Here is a 25702-nt window from a genome sequence, read left to right as displayed (position 1 = left end):
AATCATGTCCACAATGAAGTATACAAAATTAGAGAAGTGTGGACAACGAATTCATTTTCAGATACATATAGGACAAGTTATGGATGACTGATGAGGGATAAAATAAGTTCAATTATAGAAATTACTTTAAGTTAGTTGCACGTTTGATTTGATATTTAATTAAATTGGCATATTATTAAAGATTTTGGTTCCCTGTAACTTTTGAATTACTTGGACAACTAGCTTTTCCACAGCCCACGGGTTAGACCCGAACACTGTAGATAGATTAGCCATTTTGCTAATTGCTAACCACCAAAACAGTCTGAAGTAAACGGTACTTGCCCGGTCCAGGTTTCAATTCATGCTGCATTTATTTTTTGGATTGGAGTGGAAATCCTGAGTAGTGAGAATCCTTGGATTAGGAGTGTGAAGTGAGAGTGAGAGTAATGTGTTTACTTAAACTAAATGAAAGTATAGATTGTCAATCAGAATCTTAATCATTTATTTACTTTGTCTTAGATTGGGAGTAAATTGTTTTAAATTATAATTTTATCCTTATGTACAGAATTATAATTTGTAATTAAAAAATTAATAAAAAATATATTTGAAAAATAAAATAAATATTTTATTATATTTATAAATTAATAATAATTACTAATATTCTTAATTATGTAAATCATAATTTTTTATTAATTTAAATTTAAATTATGTGAATAAAAATTATTAATAATAGCAACACAAATGAAATATTATTATTGATAATATAGTACAAAATTAATATTTTTTTAGAATAAAATATTTATTATTATTAATTAAATAATTAATTAATATTTATTAAAATTAATGTTTAATATTATTAATTTAAATATAATATTTATTTTTTATTTTATTAAAATAAATATGATATAATTATTATTTTTAATAAATATGATATTATTTATTTATTTATTTTTATAAGGATAAAATGGGAAAAGGGGGGAGTGGATTCCCACTCCCACTCCCTCTTTTTTTAAGGTAAGTAAACACTGGAGTGGGAGGAATCCACATTCCACACTCTCACTCCAGAAAGTAAACACTGCCTTAATTCACTCTTAGGCGGTGTTTGGTTTTAGGAAAGGGGAAGAGAGGTGATTTTATTTTTAAATGTAAAAATTAATTGCTTTATTAGTTTTCACATTAAATTTGAAAGAAAAAGAAATTATATATTTTTTATTTAGAAAAATAAACCCATTGTCTTTAGTGCTAAAATGTTAACATTATTAGTAAATAAAAAAATAATTAAACTATGAATTAATTTAAATTAAAAAATAAATTAATTACAGAATATTTAATTTTATATTATATATTTTAAATAATAATTTATTATTTTATAATCAAAATAGCTAACATCGCATAACTAGTTATATAATTAAATTAATATGACTATTCAATACAATAATATACTGGCCTTTTGAAATTATCTAGTTAAATAAAGAATTTTACATCATTTATACTCTGTCTTTATATATATACATGCACGGCAAGTACTAAGTTACATGTATTGTAACTTACTGTTGCGTAAATTAGCAAGTCTACTAGTCGGCACAAGTAATATAATGAAGAGTAGAGTATCGTCCCACAGAGATTGTATATCCTATTAGTTACCGAAATTATTCTAACCCTGCTTTATTTGAACAACCGATTAGGCGAATTTAGATTAAAGTTAAATAAAATAAAATGTTAAAAATTAAATGAAGACGCAAGCAGTAATAGAAATCACCAAGAGATTAAAACACTAGGACATTCGATTTCACCATAACCAATCCAATTTAATCCTCCATCTATGCTATTAAAGTTTATTACCCATGTTGACAGTGAATTTCCCTAATTTATTCAATATCCTCTCTCGAGTAATATCAAAAATATCTCCACATATCAACCCACTATATCTCTATGTGAATTTAAATATGCAAAGATTCATTAAGTTCTATGGAAATTCTTAGATAAAATTGCACAAATCACGTTGGCACATCTCTGTCTTTCGTTCAATTCATGGTATCCATTACATAGATCAAAAATACATAAATCTCCTCTCGGTCTCATTATGTATCCTCAAATCATTCAAATATTGGCCAGATATTTAAAAGCATTAAGTACAATAATGAACACTCAATCATAGAATAATTAATTAAAAATAACATAGATTTATGGAATTAAATCTTCATAGTTAGGCTACATCGTAGCCCTAGTAAAATAAATTAGTTCATGGGAATATAAAGAGAATCCATAAATTTAATTAAAAACATTCAAACAGGATAATAGAGAAGAGGAAAAGAAAAACTTAAGAATTAATGCATCTTCCTCCTGCTCCAAATTATTCCTGCTGCTCTCGGTTTTGCTCCAAACTTGCGGCTGCTGCTCTTCTCTTTATTTTCTCTTGGCTCTTATCATTCTCCTTGTGCGGCTGCCTTTCTCCTTATTTGCTTCCGTTTGGCTTTGCCCTTTTATAATGTTGTGGCTTCTTAAATCCTTAAATGAAAAGGATTAAAATTGCCGACCCCACCTTTACAATCTTAGGCCATTATATTTCTAAATCAAAAGGCCCAAGTTCACGTGCAAGCCATATTTTCTTTGAAAACTAATTCTTCAAATGCTGCCCCACGTACAAGCATGCTTAATGATTAATTAAATTAGATCCTTTGTGACTTGTTCCAATTAATTCTCTTTATTTCTTTCCCTTTTTAATTCCTTCAAGGTGATTTCCTCCTGAATATTCCCATTTTATTCCTCTTTAATCCCATATTGTACCTAAAATAACAAAATATAAAAATTAAGATAAAATTAATATAATAAGATATAATTTAACCTAAAATTAAGTTAAAGAAGTATTAAAATAATAGATAAATTATGAACACATCACTTACACCCACTTATATATATATATATATATAATAACGTTATCTACTTTTTATACAACTGACATCATAACATATATTAAAATTTCCCTTAAAATATCTGTTTGAATATCTTGTCTCTTTCCAAGACTACAAGACTACAAGACTACAAGACTACAAGACTGCAACAATATGTTCTAGCTTCTCCTTACTCCTATTTAAAAGTTGATAATTATGTTGAGAATCAAATAAAACGGCATTGAATGAAGCTTTCAAAGACAGAATCTGCACTTGTCAAAGACAAGATCCGCGCCGAACGGATTAACACATTTCCTTCCGTATTCACATATGTAATCTTTGAAAAAATGTAGCCTCTGCATCTATAAATAACTCTCAATGTATAATGCTTTATTTAAGAAATGAAAACACATTTCTTCATGGTATCAGAGCCATGAATACGCTCAAGTTTCTTCAAGTTCCGCTGCTCTGTTTGTAACAAAAACAGAGGAAACCAAATTCCTCCCACAACCATTTTTCCCACCATTTTCTTTCTTAAACCCATTCCTACCATTATAGATATCTATGCCGATCAAGAAACAAGCCACCCATACGTAAAAAACTTGAGTTTACAAATTTATCAACAATCCCATCAATTTTCCGAGAGTGTTTTCCTCAAAAACCAAGAACACCATCACAATTCTCAGTTTTCAGTGAGGAAACTGTAAAAATTTCGCATTTAAACACATTCCCACGCGCCACCCGAAGCCACGGCCAGTCAACCACGCGCCACTGTCATCATTCACGTGCTCTCACGCGCTCCAGAGGTTAAAGAAGACGTCAGCCGACATGTCGTTTTTATCTCAGAAGTGCGGTAGTCAAAAAACGACGTGTCGTTTTTTGTTATATTAAAACCGACATGTCGTTTTTAAATTAGAGATAAAACGACGTGACGCTTAGTCTCCAGAAGTGCAGTAGGATTAAAACGACATGTCGTTTATATTCTACCATAACTGACATGTCGGTTTGGCAAGCAGTGGTCAAACGACCTGTCGTTTTGTTACCTAAAAAGGTTATTTTTTTTCTTCTTTCAATCTAGACGAAAAAAAAACAAAAAAAAAGAAAACAAATAAAAAAACAAAAAAAAAAGAAAAAAAAGAAAAAAAAAGAGAAAAAAGAAAAGGAAAAAAACAAAAAAAATGGAGAAAACTCCAACTGAATCTAGTCCTGTTGTCATTCAATCTGTTCAATCTGATGGAGTATTTAATGCTGGAATTATCCTCACTAAGACAAACTACGATGTTTGGTCTCACATAATGGAGATGCATCTTGCAGAAAGAGAAAAACTCTCATATATTCGTAGCAGCACAAAGCCATTTGAGGAATCTTCAAAGGAATATGAGAAATGGTATAGTGAGAACCAAAAAGTAAAAAGATGGTTACTCATATCCATGTCTCCGGAGATCATGAAGCGATATTTACGAATTCCTACAGCATACGAAATCTGGGATGCATTATCAAAAGCCTTCTATGATGAAAGCGATGAATTACAAGTTTTCACTCTAAACCAGAAGGCATTCTCTACCAAGCAAAATGGACAACCAATCTCAAAATTCTATGGAGAATTGGTTGAAATATTTCGAGAACTTGATCACCGAGATAAAGTGGTCATGAAGGATCCAGAAGATGTTGTAATATACAGAAGGTCTGTTGAAAGATTGAGAGTGCACATTTTTCTTGCTGGGCTAGATGAAGAATTTGACCAAGTTCGTGGAGAAATTCTACGAAAAGACATTATCCCAGACTTAGAAGAATATTATTCTCTGATTCGAAGAGAAGATATACGGCAAAGCAAACTAAGCAAGAAGGTCGACTTAGAAACGTCTGCTATGATAGCACGACAGCAGCCTCAAAGGAAGTTTGTTGATAAGTCATCACTCCATTGCACTCATTGTAGAAAGAAGGGTCATACGAAAGAACAATGTTTTGAAATCATTGGATATCCTGATTGGTGGGATACTCGAAAGAAGAACACCAAGCATGGATCAAAAACTGCAGTAGCTGAATCCACATCCACTACAGATCTTAGAAAAGAATCTTCAGTGCAAATCGCAGCCTCTGTCAGTCCAGGTAAGGCCCTTAAAACTCTTACACTTGTTATTAATAGTACATGGATAATTGATTATGGGGCAACTGATCATATGACTTTTGATTCTTGACAAGTTTCTCAATTGAAACCATCTTCACAAAAACATATTTCCACTGCAAATGGAACCACAACCTCAGTTATTGGGGAATGATCTTTACGACTCACAAATGAATTAAATTTAGACGCTGTGTTAATTGTTCCATCTTTAGATTATAATCTTTTATCTGTGTCTCAATTAACCACTTACTTATCATGTGTTGTAATTTTTTGGCCTGATCATTGTGTGTTTAAGGACATCCAAACGAAGCAAACAATTGGTTATGGTATTAGACGAGGCAACTTGTACTACTTGGAGATGTCATCAAAAAACACTGGAAAGCTAAGCCCCGCACTAGTCGCAGATAGTTCCATAAAAAAAGGGAAATCAGAAATTTGGTTATGGCATAGACGTTTAGGGCATGTGTCATTTGGTTACTTAAAAAAAATATTTCCTAGTTTGTTTCTGAAATTTGATGTTTGTAACTTTAAATGTGATGTTTGTGAACTTTCAAAAAGCCATCGAACTACTTTTCCATTGTCCTTAAATAAAAATCCAGTTCCTTTTATGGTAGTACATTCTGATGTATGGGGGCCATCTAAAGTTTCTACAATTGGAGGTGCTCGTCGGTTTGTTTCATTTATTGATGATTGTAGCAGAATGACATTGATTTTTCTGATGAAATCGAAAGGCGAAGTAAACTCTTTATTTCAAAGATTTCATAAGATGGTGACAACTCAATTTCAGACACAAATTCGAGTTCTACATACTGATAATGGAGGCGAGTATATGAGCACAGCAATTCAACAGTTTCTGAAATCACAAGGATCTGTCCATCAAACCACTTGTGTGGGGACACCCCAACAAAATGGTGTTGCTGAACAAAAAAACAGACATTTACTAGAAGTTGTTCGAGCATCACTAATCCAAGCCCACATGCCATTATCTTATTGGGGAGAAGCACTGGCATCCGCAGCATACTTGATCAATCGAACACCATCAAGCTCCCTTGGATTCCAGACTCTTTTCCAAGTTCTGAATGATGCAATTATGTCACCAAATGTGCCGAATCTGCCCCCACATGTGTTTGGCTGTGTTGCCTTCGTTCATTTGCCGCAACAAGACAAATTATCTCCTCGAGCACTACGTTATGTGTTTGTAGGGTATTCCTTACATCAAAAGGGATACCGATGCTATCATCCACCATCAAGAAAAATATACATCACCATGGATGTCGTTTTTCATGAAGATATCATGTACTACTTGTCAGAGTCTGAATTTCAAGGGGAGTATAATGAAGAGGAAATTCATACTCTTACATATCTTCCACCTGAAGAAAGTCAATCTTTCATTGAGATAGTAAACCTTCAAGATACTGGAAAAGCAAAAGGTGATGATTCGCAGGCTGAGATATGTGAAGACACATTTGGGGAGCACAATAACTCAGACACAACTGCAATCGAGAATGAGTCACATGAAGAAATACCTAACCAATCGTCTGCAGAGGATGTTCCTACCACAAGTCCAATCAGAAGAATTCTTCCCCAGTGTCAAAATAGAGGTATCCCTAAACCCACATATGAGCCTGACTTCTCTAGTAGAGTCAAATACCCTATGAGTCATTTTGTGTCTAACCATCGCTTGTCAGAATCAAATCAGTCATTTGTGAATCAATTATCTGTTGTATCTATTCCTAACAGTGTGCAGGAAGCTTTAAAAGATCCAAAGTGGAAAGCGGCTATGAATGATGAAATGAGATCTCTTCAAAAAAATCAAACATGGGAACTAGTTGATCTTCCACCAGGAAAGAAACCAGTGGGTTGTCGATGGATCTACACTATAAAATACAAAGCAGATGGCTCTATTGAACGATACAAAGTAAGACTCGTAGCTAAGGGTTACACCCAAACCTACGGGATTGATTATACTGATACATTTGCACCGATAGCAAAAATTAATACTATTCGTATCTTATTATCATTAGCAGTCAACTTGGATTGGCCAGTGCAACAGTTCGATGTAAAGAATGCTTTCCTCCATGGAGACTTGTCTGAAGAAATTTATATGGATTTGCCACCAGGATGCAGTGGACCAGAACGACTCAATCAGAAAGTATGCAAATTGAAGAAATCATTGTATGGGTTGAAGCAATCCCCAAGAGCATGGTTCGGGAAATTCACAAAGGCTATGGTTCGTTTTCGGTATAACCAAAGCAATTCAGATCATACCTTATTCATTAAAAAACGACAAGGTAAAATCACTGCCCTTATTGTCCATGTGGATGATATGGTAGTTACAGGCAACGACGAGGAAGAAACAGAGGCTCTTTAGAAGTACTTGTCAAGAGAGTTTGAGATGAAGGATTTAGGTGCCTTAAAATACTTTCTTGGAATTGAGGTTTCTCGATCTAAGGGAGGAATCTTTCTGTCTCAAAGGAAATATGCCTTAGATCTATTACACAAAACGGGAATGACAGCTTGTCAGCCTATTGACACCCCAATAGAAGAAGGACTGAAGTTTTGTATTACTTCAGACCAAGTTCCAGTAGACAAAGGAAGATATCAAAGGCTGATTGGAAGATTGATGTACTTGTCCCACACAAGGCCAGATCTTGCTTATGTATTGAGTGTTGTAAGCCAGTTTATGCATAATCCCGGAGAACAACACATGAAAGCAGTAATGCGGATCCTGAGGTACCTGAAGACAAATCCAGGAAAAGGAATCTTATTTTCCAAAAATGAAGATTACAGCAACATAGAAGTTTATACTGATGCAGATTGGGCCGGGTCAGTTAGTGATAGACACTCTACTTCAGGATACTTTACCTTTGTGGGAGGAAACCTTGTCACATGGAGAAGCAAGAAACAACATGTCGTTGCCCGTTCGAGCGCTGAAGGAGAATATCAAGGCATGGCCCTTGGGATATGTGAAGGGCTATGGATAAGTTTTATCTTAAACGATTTGGGCTATCCATCACAACAACCAATACAACTATACTGTGACAACAAAGCTGCACGAGATATTGCTCATAACCTAGTTCAACACGATCGAACAAAACATGTGGAGGTAGATAGATTTTTCATCAAGGAGAAATTAGATGAAAAAATCTTAGAACTGCCGAAAATTCGATCAGAAGATCAACTTGCAGATATTTTAACGAAGGCCATTTCAAGCAGGGCATTTACAAAATTCCTAGACAAGTTGGGTATGCAAGACATCTATGCACCAGCTTGAGGGGGAGTGTTGAGAATCAAATAAAACGGCGTTGAATGAAGCTTTCAAAGACAGAATCTGCACTTGTCAAAGGGGTAATCTGCACTTGTCAAAGACAAGATCCGCGCCGAACGGATTGACACATTTCCTTCCGTATTCACATATGTAATCTTTGAAAAAATGTAGCCTCTGCATCTATAAATAACTCTCAATGTATAATGCTTTATTTAAGAAATGAAAACACGTTTCTTCAAATTACTATATCAAAAAAATAAAAGTTAGTATTTACACAAAATTACTTAGATCATTGGCATGACCAAATTGAAATGAATACTTGTAAAGCAACTGCAATAAAATCATCTCATATGCCGTGATTCTTTCATAATCTCGCTCTAAAACATGTAGCTTGATTTTATGAATGGAAGCAGTATCATGGCGTATTTAAGCTACAAAGGTTCACCTCGTTTACAACAAATTCTTTGTCCAAGAGACGGCAAATGTGCAGCATGCAGGAATGGTGGTAAAATTAAAGATCCCCAAGGATAAAAAGGAGATTTTAATAGTCTTGTAGTTCACTTTTCTCAGTACAAAGTAGATTATCTCCGTTTCTTCTGGGAGAGACGCAGCAGGAGAAATGGAAAAAAACGTAAGGTTTGGATTAGTATATGCAGTTGGAGGAGGAGGAGGAGCAAGTAGCAGCAGGTTTCCAAAGAGACAAAGGAGCAGTCAACGAGATCTTGATGAGTCTGAATATTCTGAAGAAGTAGAAGAAGAAGAAGAAGAAGAAGAAGTTCCTACTGTACAACGTCAAGCACGTGCACAAGAAACCAGAGCTGCTGATAAAGGCGGTGGCGGCAAAGGAAACAAGACGGCTGATCATGTGAAACGTAGTAACAATGGGCCGGTTTCTGTGACACTAAACGATCCAGAGTTCTTGATTGCCCCGTTTGCTATGAGCCTTTGACTATTCCTGTCTATCAGGTATGTTTCCTCTTGAAAGTTCTTTCCTTTATGAAGAATTGAAGATAATGTCAGTTGGTTATGTTTGGTATGCATGAAGTGAAGCGGATTTTCATTCGCCTCTTTGATATTTTGGGGTTTTGAGTTTTATTGTGGTGTTTCTTGTGCTTTTAGTATCCTCACATAAAGAAAGAAGCTTGTTGCTTTTAGGGATTTTGTGTTCATGTAGTAGCTATTCTTTCTAGTCTTACCTGAGACCTAAAGGTAGTTTGCATTGTAAATCTCTCATTTTCTTTAGTTGTCTGATGGCTCAACTGAATATTAGATCATTTCTATGTAAATCTGCTGTTTTGTCCAAAATGTGCCCTGCTTATATCTCATTTGACTGTAAATTTTTATGATTTAATCTTATTTTGCCACTTGAAGAACATTTATGCATGTTGATTTGTTGTAACTTGGAAAACTGTTTATCGATGCACAATTAATTAGCTACAGTGAACAACTGTTTTCTTGAGTTGAATGTTAAGAAGTGCTCATTTTCAACTTATTTTGCTTCGCGGTGGCTAGAGTGCTTTCTTCTGTGTATGTCATTTTGTTCTGTGTACTACCGTACTTCATTGCTTTATTTCATTTAGTTCTTTCATATTTACGTTGTTAAGTGTTGCTGAGGTAGATCACCACATTACTAGTATCAATAAGGGATGCAGAATCTGCAGATATTTGTTTGTGAAAGGATTAAGTAAGTCATTTGATTCATGACTATTCACACTTTTAGGTAATTAGCTATGTGTTTAATATTTATTTCTTTGCATGCATACACTGGGTTTACATATTTTTGTTTTTTTATGTAGGAATTGTTAATACTTATGGACTGCGGAGTTGTGGATGTGTATTGTACTTCTCATGGATTTTTTTTCTTCTTTTTTCCCTAATTGACATGGGTGTGGCTGTTACTGACTCTCCAATACATCAATAGAAATTATAAAGTTTTTCAGTACCAAATACTGTACTATATCTGGCACTGTTATAAGTATCCATATATTTGTTCAATATTTTTGACTAATTTCTTCTTGATATTCTTCCATACTGTACATTATATCAGATACTAAATACAATCTGATGATATCCTTTTGTATGTATGCATGGCAAATTCAGTGTGGAAATGGGCATATTGTTTGCAATCGTTGCTGCATTGAACTTATGAATAAATGCCCCAGCTGTCGTTTACCCATTGGCCATAGCCGTAGTATAGCCATGGAGAAAGTATTAGAATCAATTCAAGTAACATGTGAAAATGAAGACCATGGGTGCAAGGAAAAAATGAGTTATAGCAAGAAATATGATCATGGAAAGGCTTGCCACCATGCACGGTGTTCCTGCCCTCTTGCAGCCTGCAACTTTGTTGGCTCATTCAATCAGATATACCAACATTTCAGGGGTGTACACAAGCATGCTGCAGAAGAGTTTGTGTATGATAAAGTCTTACGCATTACCTTAAGTGTTCATCATGACCTTATATTTCTTCAAGAAGAGAAAAATGGCGATCTGTTTATTCTCAACAATAGTACTGAACCTCATGGCTATAGAATCTCTGTAAATTGCATTGCCCCACCATGCAAAGGAGGGATCGTCTACTCTATTGTGGCTAAGTCAGGAGGAGCTGCCTATAAATTCAATTCTTGCACAAAGAGTATCCAAAACTGGGATGAAAATAACCCTCCTTCAGTGGCGTCGCTTTTAGTTCCATCTGATTTCTTTGGTTCCTACGGGCAGCTGAATCTGGAGGTCCGCATTCAGCATCCAAAGAAGTAATGTTGTAATTGCTTCATGCAGTTTGTTAATTTTATTATCGGCTTGAAACTTCTCCTTTGAAACGTTAACTTTGGTTGCAATTTGCAGCAGCACTGTTTATTTGTTAATTATCTAAAACAGAAACATGAAGCAAATTGCAATCTATGAAAGTGACTTTTGCTGTTTTGCAAGTATTCTGTTGAGATTTAAGCACTTCTGGCTTCTGGGTAGTGGGTAACATTGTGAATTTGAAAGTGAAAGGAGAATTGAGATACTTTTTATTATGAGCTATGGACTACCACTTGCACCAATTTTAATCGAGAGTCCGAAAATTAGGCTCCCTCCATGTAATAACTTAGTGAGCCAAGTGCAACTGGTGCATGGACACAGTGCTTTAAACTTTTTATTTTTTAAAAATAAACAAAAAAACGGTGTCCGTATTTTCTATCCACTATTAATTGTCTTTCTTCCAGCCGATAACTATGCCAGAGGAGAAAGACAAAAAGGCAAAAAACAAGAAAAGAATCTTTATCCATCGCATTCCAAAACATGCTTAAAGGGCAATCAAGAGATTATCTTACAGATTTTTATATCTCTCTCGAATCGCTTCATAATTTAATTGGAGGATAGCCTTGATTTTAGGAATCCAATCATTGATTTTTTCTGTACTTCTGCAGCCTTACCCCTAAGCAGAACCACACCAAAAAGAGACAAGTTCTAAATATATATAAGTGGTATCAGCCTTACCCCTAAGCAGAACACTAATTCTTTTCTAGGTTTGAGGATTGTAATGCTTTTTATTATTATTATTATTTGAACTTATCGTCGATCATATGTGGTATCAGTGAATTGGCTTTACTAGTTATCACGTAATGCTACCAGTCATCATTTGATCACATCATTTGACGTATGTAAAGCTTACGGCATTGTTGTTTTGTCTGGAAAAAAAATTTGTAACATACTCATGTTAAGATTTTCAAGTGATTAATATTAATTATTTTAAATAATTATAATACCTATTTGTATCATGTGATATGTGATTATATTTTGATTAAACAGTGTTCGATTGATTACGTGTATATATATATATATAGAAGTCTTTGAAAAGCTGTCCATTAACTAGTGGAGTTAGACTTTGGTTGTTCTACCTCTGTAACCTCTTTAATGTTACAAATTATAACTTGAAAATAAAGAATTAGTGTTCCACAGTAGGACCTACTTGATGAACCCACTTGATTGTATTTTATTAATCAATCCTATTAATTAATCATGTTGAGGTGATGAGTCTGATCTATACACATTTTTCTTTTAATTTTAATGTAGTGGCTCTTACTTTAGAACAAGAACTACACATGGGATCTACCGTATTAAATTTAAAGTATATCTCTCTGAACTTGATTAATAAAAATTAATTTTAGAATTTTATCATTCAAACTGGTTGGTGTTTTAATTATTTCAGAATACCAGTTTCCGTTGAAATAGGATTCTTTTAAGATTTGGTGATTAGTGTTTATATATATGAAAAAAAAAGAGTCATAGTAATCTTAAAAGAGATAACTTTAGTAATACAACTTATATTTTGTACTCTTCAGAATAACATTGAGGACAGACGAAGAATGCAGGAAGAGCATGAAGCACCAGCTGCCAAAAGAGTTTGTAGGAGTGGATCTGTTTCTATAACTCTAGCCGATTCAGATTTTCTTGATTGCCCCATTTGCTTTGGACCATTCCGCCCTCCTGTTTATCAGGTTTGTTTGTTTCTTTTGTTTTGTTTTGCTTTCTTCAATTTTCAGTTGGGTTTAGATTATTATTTCCTAATGAATTTTTTTTTTTAAATCAATGAAAAAAATCAGAGTGCCTACATAGTGTGGTTAGTGGAGCAAACAGAAAATTTGTATATTAAAAATTGTTCATGCATGTGAGTGAAATTCATGATCTGAGTTCCTGATATTAGAAAAATTCTATATGTTTTAGTGTTTTACAATCTCTAATTAGTTTTAACCAACAAGAGCGTAGATGTTTTAGTGTTTTACAATTTCTAATTAGCTTCAACCAACAAGAGCGTAGATCAATTGATATAGGGCTGTTCTAACTTAATTAAGGTTCTCGGTTCGAGACTTGAGAATGCAGCAGCATTAAATATTTATTGGGAGAGTTTTGCCGTCCTAATAGTCCTACCCGGCTCGAATCTGAATTAGTCAGATTCAATGTGGTCTTCGGATACCATATAATTTAATACACCGAAAAAATCTCGAATTAACTTTTTATTCTTTTATTATATTTTGACTCCCAACAGTTGTTATTAATTTACAACAACAACCACCAAAAAAAAAAAAAAAAAGAGAAACAACATGTTGAATATTTTGTTTCGATTGCCGAGTTGGACCAACTAAGTTTCTTGTATGTATATTCTATGAAATATAGTACTGTCCGATAACATTAATCTTTATATATGCATACAGTGTGAAAATGGGCATATGGTGTGCACAACCTGCCGAAGCAAAATTAAGAATGACAGCTGTCCCTTCGACCGTTCGCCAATTGCTTATACTCGCAACAGAGTGATTGAGAAACTTTTAGAATCGGTGAAATCAGTTTCATGCAAGAATGCTGAATACGGCTGCAACGAAACGCTGGGTTACCTTGAGAAAAATGATCACGAAAAGGCATGCAAACATTCCCCATGCTCATGCCCTCTTTCGGGATGCGACTTCCTCGGATCATCCAGCCAGTTGTATCAACACTTCAGAGCTCAACATCAAAATTCATCCGTACTATTTCGGTACGATCAAGATTTCAGTATTAGGCTAGATGCTAAGAATGACAAGTTCCTAGTTCTTCTAGAAGGGAGAGATGACAACATATTGTTCGTTCTCCACAATGCAAGAAGTAATCAACAGCAAAATGGACTGTCGATATCTTGCATTTCTTCATCGAGAGAGGCGAGAAACGAATATAAGATCAGTGTAAGTTTCGGATCCAATAATGTCTCTACCCTTACATTCAGGTCAGCCATTTCGAGCTCTAAAAAGCAGCTTGATAACCTTCCTAAATTGGGTTTCCCTTTGGTGCCATGGCTATTGGATGCTACTGATGGGCGGCTTAATTTGAAAATCTGCATATTTAAGGATAGGTTACCACATTGGTTACGTTAATTGCATTGTTATCTACACGTATTCCTATTGAATTACCTTAAGAATAATAAGTTAATCTCCTCTCGTTGCTTTGACTTGGATTTGTATATGTTTTTTTTTTAAATTTATTTACCTGTAATATCTTTTAATCTGTAATCAGAGTTAGATCTCTCCAAAAAGCAAACCCAAATATTATAGCGATGGGTGTGCATGCTTTTTTGCTGCCCCTTTACATTCTTTAAAATTTTAGTGGATATAAGTATAAGCTTGAATGGAGCATTTGGTTAATTGTCAGAACAAACATTTAACTTAACCTCCATTTTCCAACGCGCAAAATCAGAACCCAAATTCTAATAACTTTTATTAAGTTCGTGTAGCATTATTTTTTATTAAGCTGGTGGTAACATTATTTTGTAAGAGGGCTTAAGTTACGTTTAACACCGAAAAAAAAAAAACATATTGTAATTGCCATTGAATCTTGAATCGTAAAAAATTAAAAAAAAATTACTTTTTTTTTTATAAACAAATGGAATATGCTTCTAAGAAAGGATTACATATTTAGAAACATTAAAAGAGTTTTTTCTTTTCTTTTTCCCTGTACGTTGGAGGTTTAACAATCATTTTGTCAAGAATCTGAAAAACGTATCAATAAAAAGACGTATATACCCTGACGGTGTGAAAATCTACTAACGAGATCAGGTCAAGAACTTGTGTGATGATTTTACAAACAATAGGGATTTAATTGCTTGATTTTGAAAACTATGGGAATTTTTTATTTTTTCTAAATAATAAGGATTCAAGTGTAGTTTACCCATATCAGCACCCAGCAGGGAACTTATTGACAAAATTGGAAAAACTATGCATTCATATCAGAAAACATAAAAAAATAGGGATCACTGATGTCATTACCAAAATCAAAATTCAACTGAAAGTACAACACCTCACAGCATGAGAAAAAAATTGCCGCGACTCTGTAGAGCAGACGCGAAGAAGATTGGCGAAGGATCCAATTCTGTCATCTCTAGATCCATTTTATGGGCACTTGATTCTCAATTACCAGTTTTGGAACCCAAATCCTAACCCTAATTTGGCTTCTGTGGTCTCATCTTCTTTTCCTGGTCGCGTCAATTGCAAGCTTTCGTCATCTTACTGAAATGGTTTTTTTTTTCTTTTTTTCTTAAACTCTCTTTTTAGTTTGTATATGTGCTTTGAATTATTTGTTCAATAAATTGTTAAACTTAATCAGATAAAGGTACAACTTTTAACAGCATAAGGTACAACCCACAAAAGCATGTTTTTAGGAAGGTTTCTTGTACGTGTTTTAGTTGTTTAATTAATGTGTCAGTATGAGTTTATGTTTTGTTTTGTCTTTGAAAAGTGTTGGGTTGATTAGTATAAGAAAGAGAATTATGGGATGATCGCAAAATCATTGGTACAATGTTGGACAGCATGTCCTAAGGTACCATCCAGAAGAGCTTGCTGTTCTTGAGGAATGCTTTATATTGGCTAAAGCAGCTTTATTTATGTGCCCCATAGTGTGATACTATTTATTATGTTGAAGCATCAAGTATTATGTTGTAAAGTATTTGCTTGAGTTTTTGATATGCAAAATATATGTTAGGTACCAAGTGAAGCAGATGCTGCATTGGTAAAGAAAAATGCAGAAGAGCATGCACTAGATGGGAAGAGAAAAAAGAAGAAAAAGAAGAAGCAAGTTGGCACTCCTCGTCCTGCATGCTCATGGGTGTATTTTAGGTAAAAATTAGTTTCTTAAAAGTGCAATATCCATTGTCTTAGCTCATTCTTCTTTAATTACGTAACTGCCATACTTACATATCGATTGGAATTTTGAAGCCGAGAATTTATTAAGGAGTACAGTGCTTCCCATCCTGAGTCCTCAGGCCTCAAAGCTGTGAGCTTCTTGATTTACATTTGAAATTGATGACAGTCTCCTTTTCCGATATAATGCTTTGAAGGAAATAATTGGAAATAATGACTGTTCTATTTCAGGCCACAAAGGCAGCATCACATGCTTGGAAGTCAATGAGCCATGAGGAAAAAGCAAAATATACTAGGCATGCTCGAGAAGTGTGGGATGATTACTTAAGTACAGCTCCTGCCCGTGCCCCAAAGCCAAGGAAACAGGTAATTTTACTTTCTAGACACTGTTGATGTTCTGCAGCTGAAAAATCATAAAGCTTGCATGATTGCAGACAAAACTAGTCACAAGATGCTCTCCTGGCCGCTTATTCAATGTGCTACAGCGCCTCACAACAGATCAAAGAGCTGCAGTGAGAAGCATGGGATTTGGCAGCCTCCTTGTTCTTAGGTGCCGAACTCTTCGTCGTAGCTTGTGCCTTTGGCTACTGGAGAGGTTTAATACTACACGACGTAGCTTGGATATCTGTGGTGAATGCATTCCTTTATCCCCAAGAGATGTGGAATTTGTAATGGGATTAGCAGCTTGCGGCAAGGATGTGGTGAACTCAGGGCCTGATGACTTAATTGCCAACTTGCGTCATAGTTATAATGCTACAAATCATGGGATATCAGTGCGCCTTCTAGAGGAACGGTTGGCAGTTCCAGAAGCAGGAGAAGACTTCAAAAGATCATTTGTACTCTATGCATTGGGTACACTTCTATCCCCAACTGCCAGACTGGATGTAAGCCCTTCATTCCTCCATTTTTTGACGAATATGGATGTTATCCATCAGTACAACTGGGGTAAATTCTTACTTGACCGACTAGTTCGGGAGGTTTCTCGTTATCGTCAAGGAAAGCAACGTGCTGTTGGTGGCTGTCTTTTGTTTCTCCAGGTGAACTATCTCTGCAAGCATGTTTTTGTCTATATTTATTTTCATTTGTCGTAGATTGTTGCTGAAATATCCACAGCTTTTTTATTATGAGAGCATCTCTATTGAGGGGTCTAGTGCTCTGGCCCCAACCGTTGTTCCATGCTTATCTTCTTGGGGAGAGGAAGAGATTACTGAGAGAGAAAAACGAGAAAAAGAGCTTGGTGGCTATGGATCTGGGAAGGTACACTTACATTTACAATGCATGTTGCCTTAGATTATGTATGAATTATTAAGTTAGCTGGTCCTTTGCAGGTGATTTGCAAGGAGAGGTGTTTTGGTATGGAGTCAGCAGAGCACAGAGGTCAACTAGGTGGTCTTCCACTGTGCAAAACAAGTACTGGAGAGCATGGTCCTGCTAACAGAGATGAGGTATCCATTTGATTTTTAACGACCTAGTTACATTAATATTTCATTTTATTGCTTAGTACAATGCAGCAATAATCTAAATCTTGTGCTTGACTATTTTGTAGGCTAACGAAGAACAACTAAATGGAGATATTGCTATAGATGAGGTAGTCAATTCCTCTACTCCACCCTCCCCCGTTTCTAATTTATATGTTGGAATGCAATACCTATTTCCGCCCACCTTTCACTTGACGCTGATAGGGAGAATGATAAGTATTTTTGCAAGGGAAAAGCAAATTAAAGTGGGAAATAGTCTAGTCCCTCATGCACGTCATGTCTACCATAGTGTTTACCAGCTGTTGTGATTCTATTTTTTGGCTGGGCTTATTGCTGTTTGTCATTCTTTGCAAAACATGATAGTGATTATGATACATAAGAAACTTAGTAGTATAAATAAAATTAGAGGTCCTTTGGTTTACAATCCAGTTGGTTTGGCCTCTTTCAGCGAAAGACTGAAAGCAAGAAGTTAAGAGTTCAATTCCACATGGCAACTTTGGAGGTGATAAGTTTAATTTGGGGGTGGGATGAGGTGTAGTGCATGGTAAGTAAAATAAATAAATTATTGAGAGACCTGCACCAGAATGTAAAGCAAACACCACAGAAATTCATGTACAAGGGCTATCTATGGGGGGGACTAGGGTCGGCTTAATGAAATTGACAGTTTACTAGATTGGAACCCTCAAATTTGAAATAATGAATGTTGACTTATTTGATAAGTTCATTTGAGGATGAGTTTGATTCCTTGCTTCAGTTCTTATAAGATGTGATTTGCTATTTAGAACAATAAATTTCTTGGATACATCGACAGGTAGATATGCCAAATTTTCTTGAGAGTCAGAGCGTAGTCTGTGGGGACATTGAGTCAGTTGTTGATTCTGTCCGATCTGTCTGCCGAAACAGAGAGTATGGTTGCAATGAAACAGTGGATTACACCAAGAATAATGACCATGAAGAAACGTGCATGTATGCACCATGTTCATGCCCTCTTTTATCCTGTAACTTTGTCGGCTCTTCAGAACAATTGTCACTACACTTCAGCAGCAAACACTGGGATTCAGGAAGGCGATTTAGATATAATAACCCTTTGAGTATCTCTTTAAGGATTGATGAAGAATTCCTCGTTCTCCAAGCAGAGGAAGATGGTGTGCTCTTTCTCCTCATCAAGTGTGTCATTGAAAATATTGGGAATACAGTAATGATAACTTGCATTAGCCCTAGCTCATCAAAGGTGAAGTATCTGTATGATCTTGTAGCAGGAAGAGGAATCAGCTGCCTCAGATTAAAATCATTGACGGAGAATTTTCCTGGACTGGTGGAAGGTTTTCCTCCAATGGATTTTCTTCTCATCCCGTCTCGTTTTCTTGGTTCTTTCGGGGAGCTAAACTTGGAAGTTTGTATATGGAATTCTACAGAATTTAGTTTAGACTGTTCTTGATCAAAGTCCTTGTAAAGCAGAAAGCATCCGATGATGTAGGGTGTTAGAATGCAACTTGTAAGTTACAGTGCAACCACTGTGTGTAATTAGCATAGATGCTACATTGGGGGTTAAGTTGAGCCGCTGAATAATGAAGGGGAATAATAATTCATTTGTGAAATTAGCCATACTATTATGTCACAGTTTTCTGGCTCAAAAAATTCAGAGCTTTATGTGTTTTTTTCCCCCCTTAAATAATAAAACACGAGATACGCAATATTTTTGAAATGTTTTAATCACTCGAAATATTTTGAAAAATGATCCGGCTTATCTTGGGTATATTCATAATTTTTGGGGAAAAAAAAAGAAAAAATTCAATCTAACTTTAATAAACATTCTTTTTCATTCGGTTTTGTTTCTTTTCGCTGAAAACTCATCTAGTTTATTTAAACTTAAATCAAATTGAATTCCTTTAAAAAAAAATAATTTCCAATTGACTTTGATTAAGTAACTAAAAATATGCAGCATTAACCCAAGAAATTTATAATTAATTTAATGAAAAATATCTTTTTTTTTTAGGGTAAATAATTAAAACTTTATCTAATAATTAATGAATGATTAGGTTGGAAACCTCCAAAAATTAGATTGGATTTTTAATATCATTTTGAATAAAGCACTCTCACCGTCACTAAGCTTATGGATGAAGTTCCAATTTCTTCAGTCTTCACTCTGGTCTCGTTGAAGACGAAAAGACAAAAGAAATGAATTCTTCGTTGATGATAAGACGTTTCTTCTGCTTCAAAGGCCCGGCAACATCATCAACAACACCTTCCGCTTTTTCTGTTTCGAGGAAAAAGCCCCTCGTCTTCTTGGGCTCTCCTCAGGCAACTCTTTTTCGAATGTTCTAATAATTCTTTTTCTTTTTTTTCTTTTTTCAATTTCTCATGAAATGGCTTGGTCTTTACTTTTAGGTGTCTGTCAATGTTCTTGACACTCTGTTCAACGCTTCTTCCTCACCCGATTCCATTTTCGAGGTACTCATTCGCTCTTCAGCTTCTTTAACTCACTCTTAATCTAGCTGACGATGCCGCATTGTGTTGCATTGATATGCGAAAGAGCTTCTTTGCTTCTTGGGTTACCATCAAATCAAAGTATTGTGTTCTTGTATTCTATGGGTTACATTTTTTGTATGGTCTAGGTTGCAGCAATAGTTACTCAGCCTCCTTCTAGAAGAGATAGAGGTAGAAAGGTGTTGCCTTCTCCAGTAGCGCAGTATGCTCTTGACAGAGGCTTTCCTGCTGACCTCATCTTCACGCCTGAAAGGGCTGGTGAGGTAATTGATGACTCTGCTTTGAATAACTTTTATGAGTTGAATAATCAATTGGTTTGTTATCTGGAGTCAAGGGATAAAGAAGCAGTGTGCTTCTTGAAGTTGTTAAAGTTTTTATGTATATGTTAACACATATTTGAACGACTTTCTGAAATTTCACTATTATAATGTTAAACTTGAGTTTCTGTTGTCTGTTGAGCTAGGAAGCTGGGAAAGTTTTTCTTTCTCCGTTCGTAACCTTGTTTACATCGTTTCCATTGGAATTTCTCTCTTCATTTGAATCCCCGACTTGGTGAAGATAAACCATTTTCTATTTTTATGCAGGATGCTTTCTTGTCCAATTTAAGAGCTCTGCAGCCCGAACTTTGCATTACAGCAGCTTATGGGAATATTTTACCAAGCAAATTCCTCAATATTCCACCAATGGGTTAGTGAAATATACTTCTTCTAACAATCTTGAGAATTTTGCTTCTTTGATAATTTCCAGATAAACAAGTCATTTCTATCAACTTGTTGTATTTGTGGTTGCACTAATAGCCTTAAAATGTTCTGGATATTTCCTTATATGATTATTGGAAGGTACAAAAGTTTATAATCCCTTTCTGATTATTGGAGGATGCCAGTGTAATCTTCTTGGACTTGTTGCTACTATTGCTCTGGACTGCAGTTATCAGAAAAGAGATAATTATAAAAGCTTAATTAGGGGCAATAATGTCTGCATAGTCAAAGGCATAATCTAATTTTTAAAAGAAATCTAACCTCTGTTAATTATTTTTATTTATTTTTTTTTTTGGCCAGCAATGACTGGTTCACATGATACTCCTTTTGTTTCCATTGAAACCTTAATTCCATCATATTGCAGAATTCTGAAATTGTGATTGCCTAGTTATTTTATGTACAGTGTCTCATTTGTTGGCTTTGGCCACTCCTTGGATTTTAGATACTAAACGTGAAGTTATTGGTCATAAATCACCAGTAAATAAAAATGTTCAACATCTCCATTTTAAAAGGGAGAGTTATCGACAATCATGAAAAAGAAAAATTTATTTCATGTGACAAACCTATTGCTATTATTTGTTGTATAACGGAAAATTTGCTATAGAAGTTTCTCAAAGTTTTAAGTGTAAGTAATTCTCTCAGGTACTGTTAATATACACCCCAGTCTGCTGCCACTTTATCGTGGTGCTGCTCCTGTTCAACGAGCATTGCAGGTGGCTTAATTTGTCTTTAATCTAATATTTGAATTGTTATACTTCCCTTGCAAGTTGTATAAGTACATTTAGCCTCTGTATTAGGATGGAGCTAAAGAAACAGGAGTATCACTGGCATTTTCCGTCCGAGCACTTGATGCTGGACCTGTCATTGCCCGGGAGAAAATGGAAGTTGATGACCAAATTAAGGTACGGATATTGTTTATGTGGAATACATTGAAGTGTTAATGACTTAAAGAAGATTTTTAGGATTCAGTTAATCCATAATGCTTGGCCCAATTTTATAGAATGGCACCTAAGAACTAAATGCTATCAATTGGTTTCTACGTGATTCATTCTTCTTAAAAGGAGATTAATGCTTTTTAAGCATTCTTGACTGATGTTTACACTGGTTTGCATGCAGGCACCAGAGTTACTAGTATTGCTCTTTTCTGAAGGTGGTTCTATTCTCTTTTTTGTTACTATTCACTTACCTCGAGCATCTGTGCATTTTCTGGACCTACATTATCTTTTTGTGTCTGAGTTTTTGTACTTGAACACTCTTGCAGCGTATTAGTTTGTCTCGCCTAAAAATGCTGTATACATGATTTATCAGCACAAGTTCTTTAACGAGCATGTTGTCTGCCACTTATATTGTTGTTCAATTTTTCCATAGAACCATACCTTATCGGCAGATTCAATAAACTCTTTGGTTTGGTTATTGTTAATCCTATTTATATATGCAGGTTCTGAACTTCTTATACGTGAGCTTCCTTCTATATTAGATGGGTCAGCTAGGGTGAAAGCACAACCTCAAGATGATTCTAAAGCCACCTTGGCTCCAAAGGTAGACTTTTCTGAGTTTCATGTGTTGGTGTTGGAGATGGATAAAAATTCTCCTTGATATATATAAGTCAAGGCATCATATATGTTGGTTAAACAGTAAAATATTTTCTGCTGGTGTTCGCTTGTGAGGTTTCAGAGAGCTACTCTGAGCTAGAGTAAAACCTCGTGCTTGCTTTTCTAAACAGAGTAGCTCCTGGTTATGAAGTGGTTCTTGTTTGGGTAAAACTTTTTAAAACAAGTGTCATCTTTTTCAAAGTTCACTTGCACACAGTAGCAGATGATGTGGTATTAGATGTATCATGCAGTACTTGGCTGCAAATCTTTCCCCAATAATGTCGTTTGCTTATTGAAAATGGTGGAATTAGAAAATTGTTAAAATAGATAAGTACTATCATCAAGAGTGTTTATTTAGTTTACCACAGTAGGGTGAGTCGCCCTAATATGGTTTTTAGTGCCCCATACTTCGCTCAAATTTTAGATTTCATTCTTGTAGATAACTACTGAGGAGTCATGGCTGTCCTTCGATGAAGAAGCTGTTGTTCTTCATAATAAGGTAACCTTGGCCCCTTTTTATTATGATTTTGGTTTGTGGTGATGATACACAGCCTTCTAGGTTCGGGCCTTTGCAGGGTGGCCAGGAACACGAGCTAAAATGGCGGTCGTGGATGACAGAAATGGTCAGCAAAGTATCGTAGAACTAAAGATAATTACTACAAGAGTTTGCCCCAACATTCAGACCAATGAAGTAGATGGCATCACATTCAAAAAGGATGCACTGGTAGTTCCATGTGGAGAGTGTACTGCGCTTGAGGTATGTGATATGTCTTTTGCTTGTTCTCCAGTAATCTAGACAGACTTTTGAGTATGAAATGCATATTCTATGATATTGTGGAAAAATAACTGCACATGCTAGCCTGTCTTTCGACTTGCTCATCATGTTACATTGGTATTCAACTAGGTATTGGAAGTTCAGCTTCCTGGGAAGAAGGCAGTGAGTGCCGCTGCCTTTTGGAATGGTTTACGAGGTAAAAAACTAAAGGTACTATAGTAGAGGAGGCATATCATCTGAGGAAATTTAATATGCGGGTAAAGTTTAAAGTTGAGCAAATTGGTTGACTTAATTATTTTGCTATTATTTTGGTTCCTTTCCTTCTTTTGGATTCTTTCATTGTTTTTCAATATATGCATATGTAATCATCAGTTGTTATTGTTAATTATTCTTGTAACTTTGTTGAGAAAAGAATTGTATCGATGATTTTGAAGGAGACTCTGCCCCTCGTATGTTTTCTTGTTATGCCATTTGTTTACTCAGGTGGCTGCTGCAAAACTTTGGTGCTTTGATTTTCATTCAAGTATATTTTTGGTTATACTGTCGTAAGATAATCAATAACATTTGATATAGTATGAGTGAAGCTGTCCCCAGAAAGAATTTGACAACTTGCTGTAAGTAAGACCTCTAAAGAAAGCAAAATATTCTTTTGGTTTTTAAATTCAATCAACAAAGTTCGTGCTTTACTTGTTCTTCAGATGACATGATTGATTCATTTCTGGTTCCAGTTGGATGTCTTTGCCTCTACAGACCCACCATATCTGCTGTCAATTAATTCTAAATCTATGAACTTGGGACGACTCTCCCAAATGAAATTTTTTTATCTTGCTTTCTGTCCCACTTTGCCTTTATAAACTCATATCTACGGTTGCTTTCTTGTTAACACTTTCATTTTTGCCTTTACAAACTGGCTGTTTGGACTTTGGATCCATCAACAAATCAGTCAATTTTTTTTTTTCCCTGTCAGATGTTTTAGCGCTACACTCATTTTTGAAAACGATACTAAACATGCTCTCTGTGTTCTTATTTTAGGTAACAAACGTTACCGAAACCACATATTCTATGTTTATAACGCCATTCTTAAGACATCCTTTTTTTTTTTTTTTTCATTTCAGAAACCACAAATTTGAAATTAACAAACGTTTAATATTTTTAAATGACAGATGAAGCTCATGATATATGAATACTTTATAAGAGCTTGTTTCTTGAGTAATAGAGGACTACTCATCCTTCTACGAACTTAATACGCTCCACTTGAAATATAGTAAAATCCCTATAAATTAAAATTAACCGAAAACAATTTAGAATTTTTAGAAGCAATAACTAAAATAAAAAATGAGATCTAACTATATTTAAATTTAAAAAAACAAAACTCAATAAGAGTAGAAACATATTTTATCTAATAAAATATCATAATAATTATATTTATAATTTTAGTAGATTATTAATTTATGACATGGATGGAATCACGGAGTTGTATAAGGATTTTCAGAAAAAAAATATTATCTTGTTTAGCTCTTTGGCCAAGTCGGGACTGCAAAAAATTGTTATATAATGAGGCTATTAATTTATTAAGTATTAAATTATAAATGTTTTACTATAAAGAAAAAAGAAATGAATATGTTCTGTATTGTTTAAAATTTTAAATTTATTTGAATCAGAGAAGAAACTCAAAAAATCAAGGAAAAATAATGGAACCAAGTTGGCAAATCATAATGATTGACAACAAAAATTTAGTAATACATAGTTAATTAGCAATATTCTAAAGAAGCCTCAATATTGGATGGTAATGCATGTTTGTCTTTCGGTTCCAGCGCATCACTGAAAGAGCTCAATCTTTAAACTTTTGAAAGACAACCCACGATTTTATTGTCATAAATATATAAAGTTTGGAATCAAAGTTTTTTAAAGACCAAATGAAACAATAAAAAGGAGATTAAACATCTTTATTATAAATTTTTTTATAATTATTTAGCCTAATAACAATTAATCTCTTCTCCATTTATATGAGAGGGATTTGAACCCCAATTGTCATAGTTATATGACACCCGCATAAAAGTCTTAATAATTATGAAGAGTAATTATCATCTTAAATTTTAATTTATTGGATGCTTTTAAAAATTTTCGATTCATAAAACAGGTTTAAGGTTTGAACCTGCACACTGGCATAGTTGGAATAAATTTAGTTTTCAATAACGCAATCCTTAAAAAAGGGGGAAAAAAAATCATCCCTAGTTATCACTCAAATGTTATGATAAACAAGTATCCACATTTTCGCTTGAATTTTGGTCAAAATGTTAGTTGATAAGGATTTGATTCCGAAGTCTTTTTAACAGATAGATGAAGACCAAATTCCGAAGTCTTTTTAACAGATAAATGCAGATCAAATTCAAAATCCTGGTAATAAGGCCATCGTTTTATAACTTGGCTTAGATATGCCCACAAATTATCTAGGATTAATCTAAGCCAATGATTGAGACGATCACCGAGAATTGGAACAGAACTCACAATGAAAAATTGAAAAATTCCTTGTGATCTTTCAATCCATGTATATAACCCACCAGTAGAAACCATTATTGTGGTTTCTTTACAATAAATAATTGGAAAGCAAAGCCACACTCATTGAACAAAATTGAAAGCAAACATAAAAGTACTTTACAACAGTTTCCCATTATCTTACAGAAATAAAAAATTTAAGAG

General features: G+C 34.6%; 3 protein-coding genes and 1 pseudogene across 3 annotated transcripts; all 4 read left to right on the top strand.

Annotated features, from left to right (window-relative positions):
- Positions 1–8564: 8564 nt before the first annotated feature.
- LOC102612684 (E3 ubiquitin-protein ligase SINA-like 10) lies at positions 8565–11180 on the top strand (annotated as a pseudogene).
- A 1435-nt stretch (positions 11181–12615) lies between these two features.
- Positions 12616–14154, top strand: LOC102627282 (E3 ubiquitin-protein ligase SINA-like 10). Its single transcript, XM_006482329.1, has 2 exons — positions 12616–12747; positions 13462–14154. Exons 1-2 carry the CDS (start codon positions 12616–12618, stop codon positions 14152–14154), a joined length of 825 nt encoding a protein of 274 aa, XP_006482392.1.
- Positions 14155–15005: 851 nt separating this feature from the next.
- LOC102612380 (uncharacterized) lies at positions 15006–18988 on the top strand. The gene is made up of 9 exons (XM_006482095.4): positions 15006–15290; positions 15755–15888; positions 15988–16045; positions 16144–16278; positions 16347–16949; positions 17026–17169; positions 17241–17357; positions 17459–17500; positions 18202–18988. The coding sequence occupies exons 1-9, from the start codon at positions 15288–15290 to the stop codon at positions 18826–18828; spliced, it is 1863 nt and encodes a 620-aa protein (XP_006482158.1). The 5' UTR covers positions 15006–15287; the 3' UTR covers positions 18829–18988.
- Positions 18989–19455: 467 nt separating this feature from the next.
- Positions 19456–23525, top strand: LOC102612078 (uncharacterized). The gene is made up of 11 exons (XM_052442935.1): positions 19456–19691; positions 19779–19841; positions 20006–20140; positions 20462–20564; positions 21278–21348; positions 21433–21537; positions 21752–21785; positions 22074–22174; positions 22667–22726; positions 22787–22984; positions 23132–23525. The coding sequence occupies exons 1-11, from the start codon at positions 19569–19571 to the stop codon at positions 23219–23221; spliced, it is 1083 nt and encodes a 360-aa protein (XP_052298895.1). The 5' UTR covers positions 19456–19568; the 3' UTR covers positions 23222–23525.
- Positions 23526–25702: the final 2177 nt, after the last annotated feature.

This window comes from Citrus sinensis, chromosome 6 (genome assembly GCF_022201045.2).
Source record: "Citrus sinensis cultivar Valencia sweet orange chromosome 6, DVS_A1.0, whole genome shotgun sequence".
Lineage (NCBI taxonomy): Eukaryota > Viridiplantae > Streptophyta > Magnoliopsida > Sapindales > Rutaceae > Citrus > Citrus sinensis.
Note: the sequence above shows the minus strand (reverse complement) of the source record. Positions and strands in the feature narration are given on the sequence as shown.

Bases quoted from the DNA above. Each gene is read 5' to 3' on its own strand.
- LOC102627282 (XM_006482329.1), top strand. From the start codon at position 12,616: ATGCAGGAAGAGCATGAAGCACCAGCTGCCAAAAGAGTTTGTAGGAGT. The intron at 12,748-13,461 runs GTTTGTTTGTTT...ATATGCATACAG, and splicing joins TCCGCCCTCCTGTTTATCAG to TGTGAAAATGGGCATATGGT.
- LOC102612380 (XM_006482095.4), top strand. The intron at 16,046-16,143 runs GTGAGCTTCTTG...GTTCTATTTCAG, and splicing joins AGTCCTCAGGCCTCAAAGCT to GCCACAAAGGCAGCATCACA. The intron at 17,170-17,240 runs GTACACTTACAT...GGTCCTTTGCAG, and splicing joins GTGGCTATGGATCTGGGAAG to GTGATTTGCAAGGAGAGGTG.
- LOC102612078 (XM_052442935.1), top strand. From the start codon at position 19,569: ATGAATTCTTCGTTGATGATAAGACGTTTCTTCTGCTTCAAAGGCCCG. The intron at 21,349-21,432 runs GTGGCTTAATTT...CCTCTGTATTAG, and splicing joins CTGTTCAACGAGCATTGCAG to GATGGAGCTAAAGAAACAGG. The intron at 22,175-22,666 runs GTAGACTTTTCT...TCATTCTTGTAG, and splicing joins AAGCCACCTTGGCTCCAAAG to ATAACTACTGAGGAGTCATG.